We start from the raw sequence: 17223 nt of genomic DNA, 5'->3' as shown, positions 1-17223 counted from the left end.
TTATCACATGGAATTGTTTGTATACAGTTGTTTTATTCTGCTCGAGTGTGTGTGAGTGAGAGAGCGAGAGATGAGATGAATGTAATTAAAGTTTTTTAATTAGACGCTGTTCTTTTCTGGGAAGCCTGTGGCAGCGCTGGGTGGAGCCAGAGTGGAGACAGGAGGTTTGTGGTCTGGCTGAGGGAGCCACGCCGGCCGGGGTAATGGAAACCGGGTGTTCACCGTACACATATACACATACGTGCAAACACACACACACATACACACACACATACACATAAACCAAAGCTGAAGAGTGCATATACACTCAGAAAGCCACATAAACTTATGCAGACATGAATCTGGATGCGCAACCCCCACATATATATGCCACACACAAACACACACACACACACACACACACACAGCAAAGCTGAGGAGTGCATATACACTCAGAGAGCCACATAAACTTATGCAGACATGAATCTGGATGCATACTCCCACAAATGTATGCCGCACACTCTCTCTCACACACACACAAATAGATATTCATTCATGTGACTACCTGCATTATAGAATTCAGCCTGCTGACACGTAAATTCCCTAAATAGTGATGATGTGTGCATTCGCATGCACATACATGCATGCGAGCTCATGCATACATAAAAACAAATAAGGACTCTCACACTCGTACACACACACACACACACTCACAACCTCCTTCATACTGATGCACAATCCACACGCACAGGCACGGATGAGTACACGCAGGGAGGCACATGCATGAATGCACACTCACTCGCCGCCTGTCACTCACATACGGATGTGCGTGCGTACACACAGAACTCATTACAGATACATATAGCGCACACAAACATAAACACTCTCCGATGCACGCACGCACACACACGCATGAATGCACTCTCACACTCTCCACAGACCCGTCCACCTCCCCCTTCTCCCAGTCATTACACATGCATACACACGCACACATGCGTGCACACACATATAAATGGGCTTAGACACATGCTTGAGCACACACACACACACACATACACGCACACAATAAGCCCTCATCACTCAAATCCCTTGGCACACACACACACCAATATAATTCATGCACGCACTACATTTCAACCTTCTTTAGAAATACACACACAGGCAGTCACGACACAAAGGCACACACCCAGCTCCAATCAGTCCAACAGTGTGATGCAAAACATATCCTGCATCATTCTCTAGTTTTAAAACGCACACACACACACATACACATACACACACACACACTACAGAAGGGCCAGGAAATGCAAAAAACAGATCTTGGGCATCTACTGACATCAGTGAGGCAAAGGCCCGCCTTTTCCTTTAGACACTGATGTCAGTTTTCCACAAAACTGTTTCACCTTAAATTACAGGCGATCAAACCCTTCCTCTGTTGACAGTCGAGAATAGATCAATCTTAAGATACATGCGGCTAACAAGACCCCCGCTAAGGATGCTCTCCCTCCAGACCGTGCGGTCAAACAGTCATAAGTACAGTAGGTGGAGAGTATCTCCATCCGACTGTCAACGCAAACAGAGCAGGCGGCTGTGAAACCCCTGATACTGCACTGGCCTCTCTCCAACCGCCGGAGTCAGATGTATGTAAATATATGGAAAACACTGAGGTGTGAGAGCGCATACATTTCCACACAGCCGCCATATGTCTTTTTCAGTGAGCTCGGCCTCCTTTATAAAGCCGTTAACTTTTTATTTTACCGTGCCACCGGTATCTTCAGTGCTTACTTTTTAGTCCTGGACAGTCAACATGAGCAGGTCAAATTGGGCAGCAACAGGTCAATCACTATGAACAGGGCACCATCTAGTGTTGCATGCAGAGTATGGGAGTTAACTGCTGGAAAGTTTTACCAGACGACGGAGTACAGCCATGTTAAGTGTGTGTTTGCTGGTTTTATGTCCTGTGCAGTGTGGTGTCGTGACTCATGAAAACACTTTAAATCGCTAAGAGGTTAGTTTTAGTGTTAAACTATAGGGATAAAAAAAAACAGGCTGCACAGACCCAAGGTGCGGTGGACTTCAGGGTTGGGGGCGGTGGGGGTGGGGAGGGGGGGGGGGGGGGGGGGGCTGGGTAGCAGATGTGATTGTTTGCTTAAGCCGAGCTTATAAACAAACCAAAGGCTGAGACTCTTGTACATCAGTGGATGGAGGAAAGTTTATTCTAAGCAGAGCTACAACTATTATTTTCATTATGAATAAATCTGCTGATAGTTTTTTGCAATTAATTGATAAATTGTCAGAAAAAGTGTCTCCTAAAGCCCAGGTGTCATTTTCAAATTGTTTTTTTTTTTTTTTTTTGTAAAACCAATGATCAAAACCTTAATTTATTCAGTTTGCAATCACAGAAGACAAACAACAAACCCTCATCACTGAGAAGCTTCAACTAGAGAATATTTAGCATGTTTGCTTGAAAAATGACTTTCATTGATCATCAGAGAGTTAATTTTCTGTCAAGTGACTTCACTTTTAATCGTTTCAGCTTTATTTCTAAGTATCCTTGTTACTGTATTGTTGTCCCAGTTATATATTTGCTATGATGTAGTCATATAATAGACAAACCAAACACTGCATCTTAAGAAGCAGCTCTTCTCTAAAATGCTTCACTATGCCAGTTTTTAAACACTTTGACATATGTAGCTGTGACTCAAACAGCTCCCCTCTGGCCCGGTTGTTGAGCCATATCAAAAATGTGAGTTGCTGCGGAGCTCGGAGAAGTTACACTTTCGTTTTGAAGTCTCGAGTGGAATTAAACTCCAGATGGTTTATTATTTTAAAAGATCGACTTCTTGCTTTGCATTTATTCTTGTGTAAGAACTCAAGTGGACACAAATGTCACATAGATAAGATTTTGTGCTCACTTTGGAAAGTAAAGGTCAACCGTAACCCCCCCCCCACCTCCCCAAAAAACCTCCCATTTAACCAAGTTATAACCAATGTGGCAACAGCAGAATATATTTATAGTACCTCTGAACACCTCTAATCTCCACAAACACATTTTTTTAAAAATAAACTTTGGCTGTTGCTCATTTAGTTCCAAATTTTCAACATTACAGAGGAACATTTGAGATCCAACACCGAGTCTTCAGGTACTTTCAGGCTGATTTGGGCGTGGCACAGCTACACTAACCTGCACGATACAAATCCCGCACACTGAGCTCTCGTCAACAAAAACCAAACTTCGGAAAAAACAATAAAACACAGCAAATGGTGTTTATTGTCAAAGTGTAGGAGTAGGACAATGTTATATGTGCATAATTCATTATTGTGTACTCTAATTGTGCAACAAACTAAGCTACAGTATATACAGACATCTATCATTAACTGTTGATAGCTGGATGACAGTTATACTGTATAACAGTAAATCTAGTTGGCCGGTTGCTTGGGCAGGACAGTCGTTTAAGACAATCCGACAAAGGCCCAAGACTTTGGTATCATCTGTGTCAAATGCAAAATGGTGACTCTTACTCTTACAGTGTAATATCAATCAATACAACTAAACACATCCATTAAAAACATCCACATGAATATACTCAATGCAACAAATGTTATGCAGAAAATCTTTTTTTTCCCCATCCCCACTGTTTCTCTCTTTTATCTCCATAAAATCCATTAAAGGTTAAACAAACATTTAAATGTTACATATCCCATAAAAGTAAAAGAGAATAATGTTATGAGAACCCCCAGTCTAGATAGCAACGATGCTTTGTGAAAAATATATGTATAGTAGAGTGAACTAAACATTTACATGATTTTACAAGTGGAAAGAAAACATCGTTTTTGACATAACTCTTTAGAATAATAATACAGCCCGACAGTCTTATGAACATGCTATGATCTCTCGTTACTCACTCCGATCATTGTCCGTGTGATGTCAGGCCACGCGGCCTGTCACAGGGGGGTTGTGTCAGTGTGTATACATGTTTAAGTTTGAGTGATGCATGTAAGTGTGTCTGTGTTGTCAGTATGTGTGCTTATGTTTGGTGTGTTTGCAGGCTCAACAGTCCCCCGAGTTGTGCGAGTGTGGCCCGGTCTCCATTTTCCAGTCTCTCTGGTCGGCGGCCTCTGCCGTGCCGTGCTGGGAGGCGGCGGGAGACAGAGACATCTGTCTGCGGGGGTTGCCGCTGTGCATGGTGTTCCAGTGGCGCTTCAGATCCGACGCTTTTATGAAGGCTTTGTCGCAGGAGCCGCAGTTGAATGGCCGCTCGCCCCGGTGCTGCCGTTCGTGGTCTTTCAGGTGGGACTTGTGCTTGAAGGCCTTTTCACACATTTGACAGGCGAAGGGCCTCTCGTTGCTGTGGACCCTCTCGTGCCTCTTCAGGTCGGGGCCCCTGATGAAGGCCTTTCCGCACACCACGCAGCGGTGCGGCTTGAAGCCGGAGTGGATCTTCAGGTGCTCTTTGAGGTGGGCGGCAGTGGTGAAGGCTTTGGGGCAGTGCTCGCAGCCGTAGGGGCGGTTGGCGGTGAGCAGACGCTCCTTTTTGGCGTTGTGGTCCATGGGCTTCGCACCTGTGCTCTGGCAGGAGCCGTGGTCGCGGTGGCCGTACAGCAGGTACTCCAGCTTCATGTCGCTGGAGGAGGAGGAGCCCCAGCCGTGGCTGTGGGGGTCTTTGCTCATGTTGGTGTTGTAGTTGTGTGGCTGAGACACGTGAGAGCCCCCAGGACCCATACCATCCATACCCTGGTCATAGAAGCTGTTCTTCCTCACCTCCTCCATGGCCAGCTCCTTCAGGATGGCGTCCTGGGCTCGCATCCCGTGGTCGCCGGGGGCCTGGTTCTCCCGGGTCTTCATGTTGGTCAGCTCGCGTTTCTGGGTGCACAGATTATCCAGGAAGTTGATGCCCAGGATTTGGCCAGATGACATCATCATATTGATGTCCTTCTTCCTCACAGCCAGCCGTGCTGTGTACATATAATTGAGCACCTCTTCGAAGATATCGGAGCGGATGAAGTCCAACTCCACGATGGAGTTGTCCTCGTCGCTCTGCTTCTTGAAGAGCTTTTTGAAGTAGTTGCTGCAGGCGGCCAGGACACAGCGATGAGCCCTGAACTCAATGTTTTCCACCACCACCACCACATCACAGTGCTCACCTTCCATCCTCTGTTGGTTGAGCATCTTCAGAAAAGTGGCTTTATGGTCATAGTCGATATATCTCAATAAGTCTGACATGTTGCAGGTCAAATTGGCAACCTGAAGAGAGAGAAAGAAAAAAAAAAAAAACAGTCACATATTTTAATAATCACAACAAAAGTAGGCATGTGTGTAACCTGCACAGCTGAGGGGTGGAGCGCTATTTGCATGCCTCTTATAATAATAAATACAGGTCGAGTATGAAGCACCCAATCACACGCAATTACAGGACTAACATGCAACTAGCAGCGCTTTTGTTTGCAGATGACCGTCAAAAACACAAAGAATAAGTAAAAGTGGCTAAATCAATCATGCAGAAATCTTTTAGAAAAAAAATACGATAGGCCTGACAGCGATAAAACCCGCAGTAATGCTAATAAAAACATAAACAGCAACAGAAACAAACAAATGCACTTTTTAACAGGTCAAGCAATGCGTTAAAACCGCGGTGTTCGCGTGACAGTCGCGTTGCGTGTAGAAAGGATAACCTTAGCAAAGAATATTTCACATTTCACTGCGCCCAGCCATTTTGGTCAGCAAGCCTCCATTGGCATGTTTCGGTGTCTTTAAAGCACTTCACAAACAGCGGAGAACACAGCGGCCAACAGGCGAACAACTCACACAGAAAAAACCACGCCGCGTCGCTTTCTGCGCCGCTCGACGCGACAAAAGAGAAAATAAAAATGTTAATACCCGAAGCCTGAACGCGATCCCTGTGTTGTCACGCAAGGCAGTCGACGACGATCCAGAGCTGTCGTTTTTCCTCTTCCTCCTCTTGTTGTGACTGTTGGGCTCCACAGGAAATGCCGCATTGTTCTGCTGCCACCTACAGCACCGGAGCATGTACGACACCTAGATCGTATATATCCGAGAAGAGGAGTCACTCTGCAGCGGAAGAGTGTTAGTCCAGATGGAGAGATAACATGTTTCTTTCATTTATAAGCAGTGGTGGAAAGTAACGAAGTACATTTAATCAAGTACTGTGTTTACATTTCAGAGGGACATATTGTACTTTCTACTCTACTACATTTATTTGACAGCTTTAGTTACTTTTCAGATGAAGATTTGACACAATGGATGATATAACAAGCTTTTAAAATACAACACATTGTTAAAGATGAAACCAGTGGTTTCCAACCTTTTTGACTTTTGATGTCTTACAAAAAGCAGTGTGTAGTCAGGGCCACATTTCAGATGATCTATGAGTTGTTAACAGCTCCACCAAATAGTGATTTTTCCCTCTAAACTTCTCACATGGTTTCATTTAAATAAATGTTCAAATGATCCAATATTTCACCAAAAATCAAAGATTAGAGAAAAAGTCCAAAAACTGAAAACAGATTTGTGTATCAGAACTTTGTTTTTTCTTCTTTTCTGTCTCATTAATCATCTCACGACCCCTCAGATTTAGCTGGAGACCCTTTGGAGGGGCCTGACCCCTATGTTGGGAACCACTGGACTAAACTAGCTAACTGTATATAAAGTAGTTCAAGCTAGCTCCACCTCCAGCAACTACAACAGTAACATACTGCTCTAACACTGATGCTTCAGTATTAATAATCTACTTTAACTACATCAAGCTGATAATACCTAAGTACTTTTACTTAAGTAGGATTTTTAATGCAGGACTTTTACTTGTAATGGAATATTTCTAACATTGCTTCTTTTCCCTAATAGTATGATTTTGTTTTTCTTGTATATATATATGTATGTGCAGCATATTATTTAGGTAAATGTAATCAATAACCCTAATAGGATTATTTTGTCTCCCTGCATATTCTTTTTTTTTTTAACTTATTGTTTGTATGTATTGTTTGATTTTAACTTGTTTACTAATTACTAATGTTTGCTGACTCTCTCCAGTTGTGGGAACACAGAAAAAACACCAAATTTTACTCCTCTAAGATGGCAGTCATGTAGGAAAATATAATTTATGAAATATTAAAGCCAAATGGTCCATTTTAAATACAAATCAACTTTCCACCTCCCTGCCAGACCTTTAACTAACAATATGGATAGTGTATATTTGTGTAGTCTATTTTAGGTTTATTGGGCATTTAACACAATAAAAATATGACTCATTTTATACATATCAAATATGTAATAATGTGATAAAAAGTTATATTAAAATATGTTTGCAAGTCAAGAATACAAACAGAAGAGCACACAATAAAACAAATAATGAAATGACAATAGATTAAACATAGTTTAAAAATCATTGGGGTTTTTTTTTTTATGTCAGTTTAATGAAATTTAATTGTTATTGTTTATTTGTTACTTAATAGCCACAACAGTCATGCACAGTAGTGGAAGACATATTCAGATCACTTATTTAAGTTAAAATAGCAACACCACAGTGTAAAAATTCTCTGCATTCAAAACTATAATTGAATAAAAGTATAACAGTAATATCATTAAAATGTACTGATTCAAAGTTGAAGTCATTATGCAATCCATGTTTCCCTCCCATCTGGTTGCAGATTCAGGTAAGTTCTAGCAGAAGTTTTGTCCCCTCTGCATAACAGTTTTAAGCTCCATTGCTCACTAATCACAAGAAAACACTTTGCATTAGTCTGCATGTACAGTATGTAATGTATGTGTGTATATGTGTATCTGTCTATGTTCTGGAGGAATGTAAAACGAGTAATGCACAGTGGAGCAAATTTCCCCCATGGAGACATTAAATCCATCCATGCATAATGTCACTTTTCAGAGTGTTAAATCAACAAAGTCCTTATCTTATAAAATATCCCCCATGATTTCAGAGGCCATCTTGTTAGTTTTGTCGCAGGACATATTACAACTTTATTATTCTTGTTGGTGAGCTCAAGCAAATCCCAGCAGAGCTTTGCATAATTCAAACCTGAGCAGGTCTAATCATCCACATAAATGAAAAACACCTGTGAGGGTATGCAGGACCTTCAATCTATAATAATGCATCAGTTTTTAAAATTTATTTTATCTGTAAAATCTAAGTCACTGTTAAGTAAATGTAATAGTGTCATAGTAGTGATACTATAGTAAATAATAGAATAAATAATAGAAGATTTACCCTTGACATGTAAAAGAGTAGTAGAAAGTATATGAATGGAAAGTACTTGGTTACTTTCCACCACTGGTCATACGTCTTAGCAGCTGTTGTGAACGTTGTAAAGTAAATATTTAAAACACAGAAATATCAGCATAAATACAACTGATCAACATTTACATTGTATTTCGATCAGCTGGTCTGCCGCTGGCATTTATCTCCTCACACCCAGCAACAGAGACAGAGTGAGAGCTCTTACCTTTTGTCTATCTCTGCCACACGCGCACGTACACAGGGGGCGGGGCCTCCGCGGATTGAGCATAATTACCTTTAGCCATAAAAATCCTGCTTTAATTAGCCCGAGGGTATTCATTTTAACCAATCAATTAAGTGTTTAGAGCATTTGGTTCAATAAATAATAAATGGGCAACAGTTGGGTTTAGTTTTAACCTCTTACGTTTATATGAATTATTAAAAAAAAACAAAAACAACTTTACGGTTTTAATAATCAAATCTTGTTCATCAGGTTAATTTAGTGCCTGAGGTTATGAAATCTGTTTTGTCTCTTACTGCTTGCTGAGTTAAAGAGTATCTTTTGGATATTTTCTAACCTTGCAATTTAAGATTATTATTATTATTTTTTACTACACATTTATTTTAGCTTGAAGACTGCCATAAAATAGTGACTCAATCCATCTTGAAGCACAGAGTGTCATTGTGTTGCATAATAAATCTGGGTAAATGATTATTTGTAGGTTGTTAAGGGTGAGTTCTTATTTAATGGTAACAACCGGTATTTTTAAAAAATCTTTATCTGCATTTAAAAGTCAGAGTCCATGGAAAACCAAATCCAAATCCCTTGAATTATCACTGAGTATTTTCTTGACCATGTGACCTAATGTATTTGACACTGACCCCAAGATACAAACACTCATCAATAGGTGACATCCACAGCGACACAATTTTCAGTACTGTTGTCAACATTTTATTATTTGAGAAGAAAACAGCAAATTAAAACAAATGCATTTGCCACTTTTATTTCACCATTTTGAGGAAAACGTCGCTGTACATGAACAATACTCGGTTATGCAGATATAGTTGAACAGATGAGGGAGGCATACAGCTGACATGAGCGGGTGGGGTAGGGTAGGGTAGGGTAGGGGTAGGGTGGGGGTTGGGGTGGATGGGACAGATCTCTCCTGGCTTTGCATCTAGTTTGGGCAGAGCTCGGCAGTCTGAGCCCTTTGCCTCACAGTCACATAAACCTGGGACTTGTGCTGCAGCCGATCATCTACCCTGGAACACATTCAAAGCCTGCACAGGCACATAAAATCTATTTCTTGCACAGAAATCTTGATTCCTTGGCATTCGCCAAAATAGTAGACCTTCTCAAAAACAATTTTTTTTTAGCAGTGGTGGAATCAATCGATGAGAAACAATAAAATACTGAAATGATCATAAAAAGGAAAATGCAATTCAAGTAGACACGACAAAAATCAAATGTGAAAGATAATTTGCTATTTTCCTAGGAAAGCTTTGATATGTACAGTACTGGGCTGTGATATCTATAGTGGCATACCTGACGGAGAATCATTGGACTGTTGGAGTGAGTGAGTGAGGCGATGCTTGCTGGCAAATGAGGTTGGCACTTCTAACAGCAAGGTTAAATAGTGTATGCTCTAACATATACAGCCTACAGCAATTTTAAGTTTCTGGAGTGATGGCTTTATTTCATAAATAAAACGTTGCTACAATAATTATTCTCAATCATAAAAATGCATCAAAGTCATAAGGCAGTGAAAGCAAATGATTTGCTTGCTGCACACAGGGATTCAGCGTGCAGATGGATCGAGAACCGTTTTTTTTTAAAATCGTACGATTTTTTTTCCGTATAATCTTGCAATTGTTTGATAATGCAACATTGCGTCCTTCTCATGCAAAATGCATTTATTTATTTTGCAGGTGATGGTTGCGACTGGCGGCGAGCTGCAGCATTCGGAGAGTAGGAGCCTTTCTAGTCTTCTGAGAGTCCCGGCGTAATATGTGGAATTCTGGATGTTGGATTCTGGGAGGTTGAACAGAAAACAGCCCTCAGCTTTACTCCTGGAAGAGCAGAGCAGGGGGGAAAACAGCAGTTAGTGCCATCCTGAATATTTTATCACGTCTGAACCTTCAGTTCCACAGTACACCCGGCCTTACAGCGGGAGCCAAAGACTGAAACTGAGCCTGATAAAAAGGTTACATCAGTTTTTTATCTGCGTAACTAGATGCACAGAAGGACTGCTGAGCTACAGAAACACATATACACAACATAGATACACACAGGCTTCTTGGGCACTAGCTGTATTTTACAAACAATGATCCCAGTGGTATCCAAGAAAATGAATTCAAATTGTTTTACTTTCTATTGAAAGCGAAGACAAGCAGAAAAACAGAACACCATCATTATCTGTAATGATGTGGTTTGTTTTTTTAATCTCTACACCCATGGATGCAGCTACTCCAATTTTTTTCCTCCCTGATGCTATATTTGCCTCACCGCTCTGTGTGTATCTACAGTTGAAAGAGACGAGCATCCAAAACACCACAAAGGAAACATTTAGTATCATGTTAATAGAGCTGAGAAACACAGCCGTTCTTACAAACATGTTAGACAGCGCACACACGCACACACACACACGCACGCACACACAGAGAAGACTGAGGGCAAGGCCGCAGAAACAAAGCCAAACATTCCCATCTGGTGAGTCACGCAAGTACGCACATGCACGCTCGTTCATCCCAAACCCTGCGCCTTGGGACTGTTTCAGTAAAAGCTAATGAAATAATAAGCTTCAGAGCCAAGAGGTGAATAAGGATTAATAGGAAAAAAAATGGCTATTTTCCAGAGACAAAATGCACAGGAGGAAAGGTGGCGGGGTTATAATGACATGCTGTGGTACAATGGAATGAGAGGTTCCCTCACGCAGCTCCACACCTGTCATAATCCTCACAATACTGACATCGGACAAGTTGAAACACAAACGGTTGCTTTTGTGAAGTTTGTGGAGACACTGCAACAAGGACTGCTGACCTATTTTTCCCCCCACACGGAAAGCAGAGTGCAACTGAAAGGAGCGGTAAAATGAGAGCGTCCTGGAAACACAGCTTTAATGTTTCAGGGATAAACCCCCGTGCATTTAATAACTGCTGAGTTAGGCTGCTTGTATAGTGTAAGATTAGTACTATTTTTATTATTATCTTTTGTGCCATGTTTACACTGTTGGTTTACCAACTGGTGTAATTTACTGACCTTTTATTTGAAGAATATTAGTAAACCAGTTTGTTATCAGTCTTTAATTATACAAAAAATCCTGGTGTACATATTACGTAGTATCACACTGGTGCTATTAGAGCAGAGGTCTTCCATGCAAAACAGCATAAATGATTGCATTTCTGCAAAAAATTCATTGGTTAACTGATACTAATTGGAAGCCAGATTTCCTATTTACCAATATGTCACAGGATGCAAAGCGGTTACCCGGTTTAAGTATTTGATTTTTCATGTATGAGCAGAGTTGAAAATAGACTTAACCATGTCTGTGTACACATGAGATCAGATTTCAGTGAATATGTAAGCAGCCATAGACTGAACGCTCTGAGAAGCAGAAGCCAGTTCAGCAGGTATTTAATCGCTCATCACTGCTGCTGCCCTTTGTGAGGCTACACAAAGTAGACAAAACAACGTACGCAAAATGCTTTTACAGAATATCGCTCTACTGTACTGTATATGCAGGCACAGCTATGTCAACATAACTTGTTTTGCTGTACTTAGAGGTAAAAAAAAAACACGAAAATTGTCTCAGATTGTCTCGCTTGTTTAGGAAGCAGTTTGTGTAAATTGTAAAGATCAGTATTGCAATTTAGATTTTTTTAAAAAGACAAACTTGTCTGAATAAAACGAAGAGAGAGGTCTGGGTTTACTGTACAAACAGCAGCTCTCTCTCTCTCTCTCTAAAAAAAAAAAAAAGGGGGATTATGTTTCTTTCCAGCAGGGGGAGTGTTGCCACCAAATTACATGAGATTGCATGAGACTGCCAGAAGCATTACTGTAAAGGTTTTTAAGCCTTGTCATTATGAATTGAGACTATAATATCCGGTTTAGAGTGCACACGCACTAGCCGACCTTTTCTCTATGGGAGGGAGTGGAGCTGGAATGACAACAGCATGATGCATTAGCTGTAGGTGCTACAGAAGCAAGGCTGTCTGTGAAGAAGTGCTGATGGGAAAAGCAGCATGCCCGAAAATGGAGACCAGCTTGAAAAAGCCCAGTCTAACCAGATTAAAAAAAAACCAGACTAAGCCGGACAGGGCCAGGAGCAGGACTGGGACCTCTTTGGCTTACCTGGGTCAGTCCTCCCCCTCCTCTGGCGTGATCTCTGTCTCTTTATGTACCACTACTTTGGTCACTGACATGTCAGGATGCTGTTCTTTAGCCTCCTTTATGGCCTGAGCCAGAGCCTATATACGGGAGTGCAGTGCCAGGAGGGATCACCAGGGGGAGACAGAGAATGGGGAAGGGCAGGGAAGGAGCGGGGGTGTTGGATTGTGAGTCAATATGCCAACAGGGAAGTCACTATTAGTTACATTTGTCATACTTTCAGTATTTGTTAAAGTAGCATCACGAGTTAATAAAAAATATGTGAATGTTTTGTTTAAAATGTCATATGCTAAGCCTCTTTCTATCATGTGACTGTAAAAATGTGCTGAGAGATGCTAAGTTAAGGTCCAGTTCAGCATTTTCTTTCCAGGATCATTGCTCAAATACAATTATTGACTTTACAAGCAAACAAAAAATAATGATGAGTATAATGGGGTTAAAAGAACTAAAACAACATGACAAGATTAAAAACGCTGAGAGACCTGATCGTGGTCAATGTCTGCATCTCCTGTGATGACAATCCTTTTCTCGATTCTTGTCTCTGATACTCCTCCTTTCACCGTCTGACCAACAGAGAAAGTCAGTATTTGCACAAAACATGTGGCAATAAACACCATTTTCATTCCTATTTGTGCTATCAGTACCCTTGGTTTGGCCTAAATCCTGAAGAAAGGCAACTGATGACAAGCATATCTTGAAGTTTTTAGGTCAATAGTGTAGATGTAATGAAATTTATGTTCACAATTACTGTAGCCCATTTCCACTGCAAAAAGTTTTCAATGGCGGGCTCGTTCGTACTGGAACAACCAGGGACTAAATTTAGTTCTCTCCCCACAGTAAGTAATAAATTAAAAAATTATAACAGTCTCATAAAGAGCCGTAAGAACAGTCTGTTTTTTCCTGTCTTAAAATAAAGTTATCAAACTTACGGTCAGACTTATCAGCTAAAGGCTGCTGTGCGCAGTTACACAACACCTAACATCACTCGTTGTACCAGTAAAACAGAAGTGAAAAGGTGTGGGTGCGTGTGTGTGTATGTGTAGAACGTGACCTTTCAGCATCAAAAGCACCATAAGTGTGTTTCTATTTCCCTGAGGCTTGTTTCTGTGGTACACTTCTTTTCTCGACTCTTAACACGTCTCTGTATGTTCTGAATTCAGCAGACGGCAGATAACGGCTAAAACAGACGCACATATAGGCTGTAGTCATGTTTGAGAGGCCAAAGGGACAACAGATGAACTCCTAACCTTTGTGATATGTGTGGTTGTCGTGGTGCTGGTGGTTTCCGAGGTGATGGTCTGAGCGCTCAGCAACACCCCGGGGTCTGCGTCACCATTAGTGTCGACCTGTTGAGAAGCAACACACCTTTTAAAATGACATTTCATGTGTGTAATCAAATAAAGTAGAAAAAACCCCCAAAACACTCACTCTAGCTTTTCAAATATTACAGTAGCCTTAAAGCTGCGTTACTTAGTTTGTTTTGCCCACTTGGGGGCACATGCGCTCCTCAACAAGCTGGAGAAAAACAAACAAAAAAAAACAAAAACAAAAAAAGCCACCTGACATATTATCACATTATAAAGCAGTTATGGTTAAGTTTTAGAGCTAGCAGACACGGAGCAACATTAGCATTCATTTGGAGTTTAATGTGTGTCCAAGTGAGTCCAATATTTATTTTCCTTTTAGTTTTGGCCTGTCTGTCGTTTGGTGCTGGAACAATGGGTTTTTTCAGAGCTTTCTTGGATAAAAACAGCTGCCCACTGGTGTGAGAGTGAGGTTTATGATAGCAGAGTTTGAAGGATAGTGCATAGTGAAAACAATGAGCTAAAAGGGGCTAAAACGTTCTGTGATGCTGATAGGAAACACAGAGTTGGGTGACGGCAAAAACTTTCACAATACATATAATCATGTGATCTATTGTTAACATAAAGAAATATTGGTTGGTGCAGCTTTAAGTCTATTCAAAATCATCTTCATACGTACCTCTGCAGCCTCATAGGTGATAGTTTTTGTCTCTGTGTGGACCACAGGCACCTCTTTGGAACACACCTCGGCAGCATCAGGACTCTAGTGGGTAAAAAAAAAAAAAGGTAAAAAGGGAACAAGTAAACAAATGCGGAGGGAAGAGCACAGCAGTACCAAAACCATCTGTGTTCTAGATAAATGACACGTCTGAAACACGTTACTGTTGGTGTTCACTGTATGTCTTTGTTCCTAAAATAGCTCGACACTGTTGTACATGAAATTGAATTGACACAAATAAATGTCGCATGCTAATAAACTAAGCCAAAGACAGTCATTGAAGGGCTTAAATCTCTAAACGAGCATGCAGTCATGCATTAGAGTCCCTAATCCAGTGAAGGAGAGGATACTGGAGAATGCAAATCACAAGGTTTCGATCAAGTGTGTGTGTGCACCACATCATATCATAGGTCCCCTGATCTGCTCAGCGACAAACCGTGATGTTAAGCAAGTCAAAACGCATGTCCATGCTTTTGTTCGAGTGTTGCCCTTGATTATTAGTGGCAGATTGTGCCGGCAGGAGGGGAAGGTGGAGGTGAGGTTACAGGGCCCAGGCTGAAGCCACTGGAGCTGATGCAGGGTTACCTCCAAATGAGACAAGGCTGGAGGTGGTGTGGACTTCTGGTCTGGTTCCTCTGTTTCCTCTTTCTTTAATAATTCAGTTTGGCCTTTTTCTTCTTCCTCTGATTCTTTAACATCTTCTCTCACCTCTGAAGTCTTTTCATCAACACAGTCTTCTTCTAGTTTGACATTTATTTCCTCCTCTGGTTCTTCTTTCGTCTCTTCTTCCTTCTCTATTCTCTCCACTTCGTCTTCCGAGCTGTCCGTCTGTACATGATGGTACTTCTCTTTTTCAAATGGCAAATATTTCGGGATGTTGGGAGAGTTGCATGCCGGTGAACATTCGTCTTCCTCTTCATCCACCTCTTCGATACCATCTTCTAACTCTGTGGGGAACTCGTCTCCCTCGAAATACTGCACTTCGCTGGAGAACTGGACTCTCTTGCCGTCTACTTCTGTGTGCTTTCTCTCTCCTGCTAATTCCGCCTCCGCAGCGAGCTCCTCTTCGCTGTGTTTTTCCTTTTCACCATCTCTGATGTAAGCGGGAGCGACGGTAAATCTGAAATCATAATTTTTGTCTTTTGACATCGGTGCGTCCTCCTCCGTCATCAGTGTATCCTCTCTCTCCACATCTGTTACTTCCACAAATTCCTTTCCTGCTGCTGCTAGCGCCGCAGACTCTGGTAAATAACTACTGTCGGATACAGATGGAGCAGAATCAGGAATACCAGATTTTTCACAACTAACTGATTGATCTCCTAAATTATTGCTGTTTCTATCCTCTTGTGACACCACAGCCCAGTCTAGCTTCCCCTCTGCAGCCTCTGCTGAAATTGTTTTGACTGTGAGCTCTAGCTCCGCTGCTGTGGTGTGCACTGGTTCGGCCTTTGCAGCCTCTGTGGTCTGGATATTCACCGTAGGCCCTGTCGACTCGGCTGGCGCTGCCTCTGTCTCCGTGGCAACCACTGCCTTCTCCTCCGGATCAGCTGATGCCTGTGAATGATAATTGTACCATTAGATTATGTTTTTGCACCGCCGTTTACAAAATGATCCACATAGTACATGGCAGTTTCAGATCACACCTGATAGAGGAAAAAGGTTAAGTAGGTTATTCATTTGGAGACTTTCACTGCGCACATAGAATTATCATAAAATTATTATGATAGAGGCATATATACATATTAAATATATACCCCTATTACATATGATAGAGGAATATATTTAAAGTCACTTCATGAGGACCAGAGAAGATTGGTCACCTTTGGAGAGGTGGAACTCAGAGAAGAGGAAACCCATCCCAGCGTAGACTGATGGATGGATAAAAGGGACAGAGAGAGAAAGGAAAAGAGAGGAAAGTCAGAATGGACACAAAGTCAAACACCAAACAAGGAGCAATAAGACAGAGGGTGGGAAAAAATGAAGTGTGAAATGTAAATATTGTATGGATTGTATGGAATACCATTACGTAGCTCACTAAATCTGCTGACACTAACGCAGAGTTGAACAAATCCTAAAACCTCTAACACAAATCTGTTTTTTTTTTTTTTTTTTTTTTCTGAATGCACCTGCAGCAAAGTTCCGCTAATCTGTTTTTTTTTTCTTTGGAAAAACTGTTTCTTAAGAACAGTGAAATCTTTTTTCAGGTAGACCCATACAATTTTATTTCTTGACTTGTTACAGAGGCAGAGGGGATTTTGGAGGGTGAGGTGGGGAAAGCTGCAGCGGTGGCACTGAGCCAGAGCTATGAAGTCACCGCTTTCAGGGAACTGATAAGAGAGCTGAAAAAAAAAAAAAAAAAAAAAAAAAAAAAAAAAAAAAAAGGAATGGTGCAGCTGAGCAAAACAGTAAAAAAAAAAAACAAACAAGAGTCAGAGGCCCTATTTCTTTCCTTATCAGCTGTGGGAGCCAGCTGCTAAGGCAAGTTGAGCTGTTTTAGCTGTCAACAAACTCAAAACACAAACCCAAAACAGTTGTATCAAAAAGAAGCAGCAGGCTTGACTGCAACAGAAACCGGCGGTTTTGGCAAGT

The 17223-nt window shown here is 41.4% G+C and overlaps 2 protein-coding genes across 2 annotated transcripts in view; both read right to left on the bottom strand.

The window, feature by feature from the left end:
- Positions 1 to 3227: 3227 nt before the first annotated feature.
- Positions 3228 to 5964, bottom strand: LOC121908622 (zinc finger and BTB domain-containing protein 14-like). The gene is made up of 2 exons (XM_042428799.1): positions 5858 to 5964; positions 3228 to 5224 (listed from the first exon to the last, which is right to left on the bottom strand). Exon 2 carries the CDS (start codon positions 5201 to 5203, stop codon positions 4031 to 4033), a length of 1173 nt encoding a protein of 390 aa, XP_042284733.1. The 5' UTR covers positions 5204 to 5224; positions 5858 to 5964; the 3' UTR covers positions 3228 to 4030.
- A 3200-nt stretch (positions 5965 to 9164) lies between these two features.
- epb41l3b (erythrocyte membrane protein band 4.1-like 3b) overlaps positions 9165 to 17223 on the bottom strand; it is a 39653-nt gene continuing 31594 nt past the window's right edge. The window contains exons 20-26 of the mRNA XM_042428230.1: positions 16455 to 16502; positions 16111 to 16188; positions 14596 to 14679; positions 13860 to 13958; positions 13095 to 13175; positions 12577 to 12692; positions 9165 to 10295 (exon numbers count right to left, since the gene is read on the bottom strand). Coding sequence (XP_042284164.1) covers positions 12582 to 12692; positions 13095 to 13175; positions 13860 to 13958; positions 14596 to 14679; positions 16111 to 16188; positions 16455 to 16502 — 501 coding nt within the window. The 3' untranslated portion in view covers positions 9165 to 10295; positions 12577 to 12581. The remainder of the gene's footprint in view (positions 10296 to 12576; positions 12693 to 13094; positions 13176 to 13859; positions 13959 to 14595; positions 14680 to 16110; positions 16189 to 16454; positions 16503 to 17223) is intronic.

The sequence above is a fragment of the Thunnus maccoyii genome, chromosome 12, assembly GCF_910596095.1.
Source record: "Thunnus maccoyii chromosome 12, fThuMac1.1, whole genome shotgun sequence".
NCBI lineage: Eukaryota > Metazoa > Chordata > Actinopteri > Scombriformes > Scombridae > Thunnus > Thunnus maccoyii.
Note: the sequence above shows the minus strand (reverse complement) of the source record. Positions and strands in the feature narration are given on the sequence as shown.

What these genes read in the sequence shown, in the direction of transcription:
- LOC121908622 (XM_042428799.1), bottom strand. Translation starts at nt 5,203, where the DNA reads ATGTCAGACTTATTGAGATATATCGACTATGACCATAAAGCCACTTTT.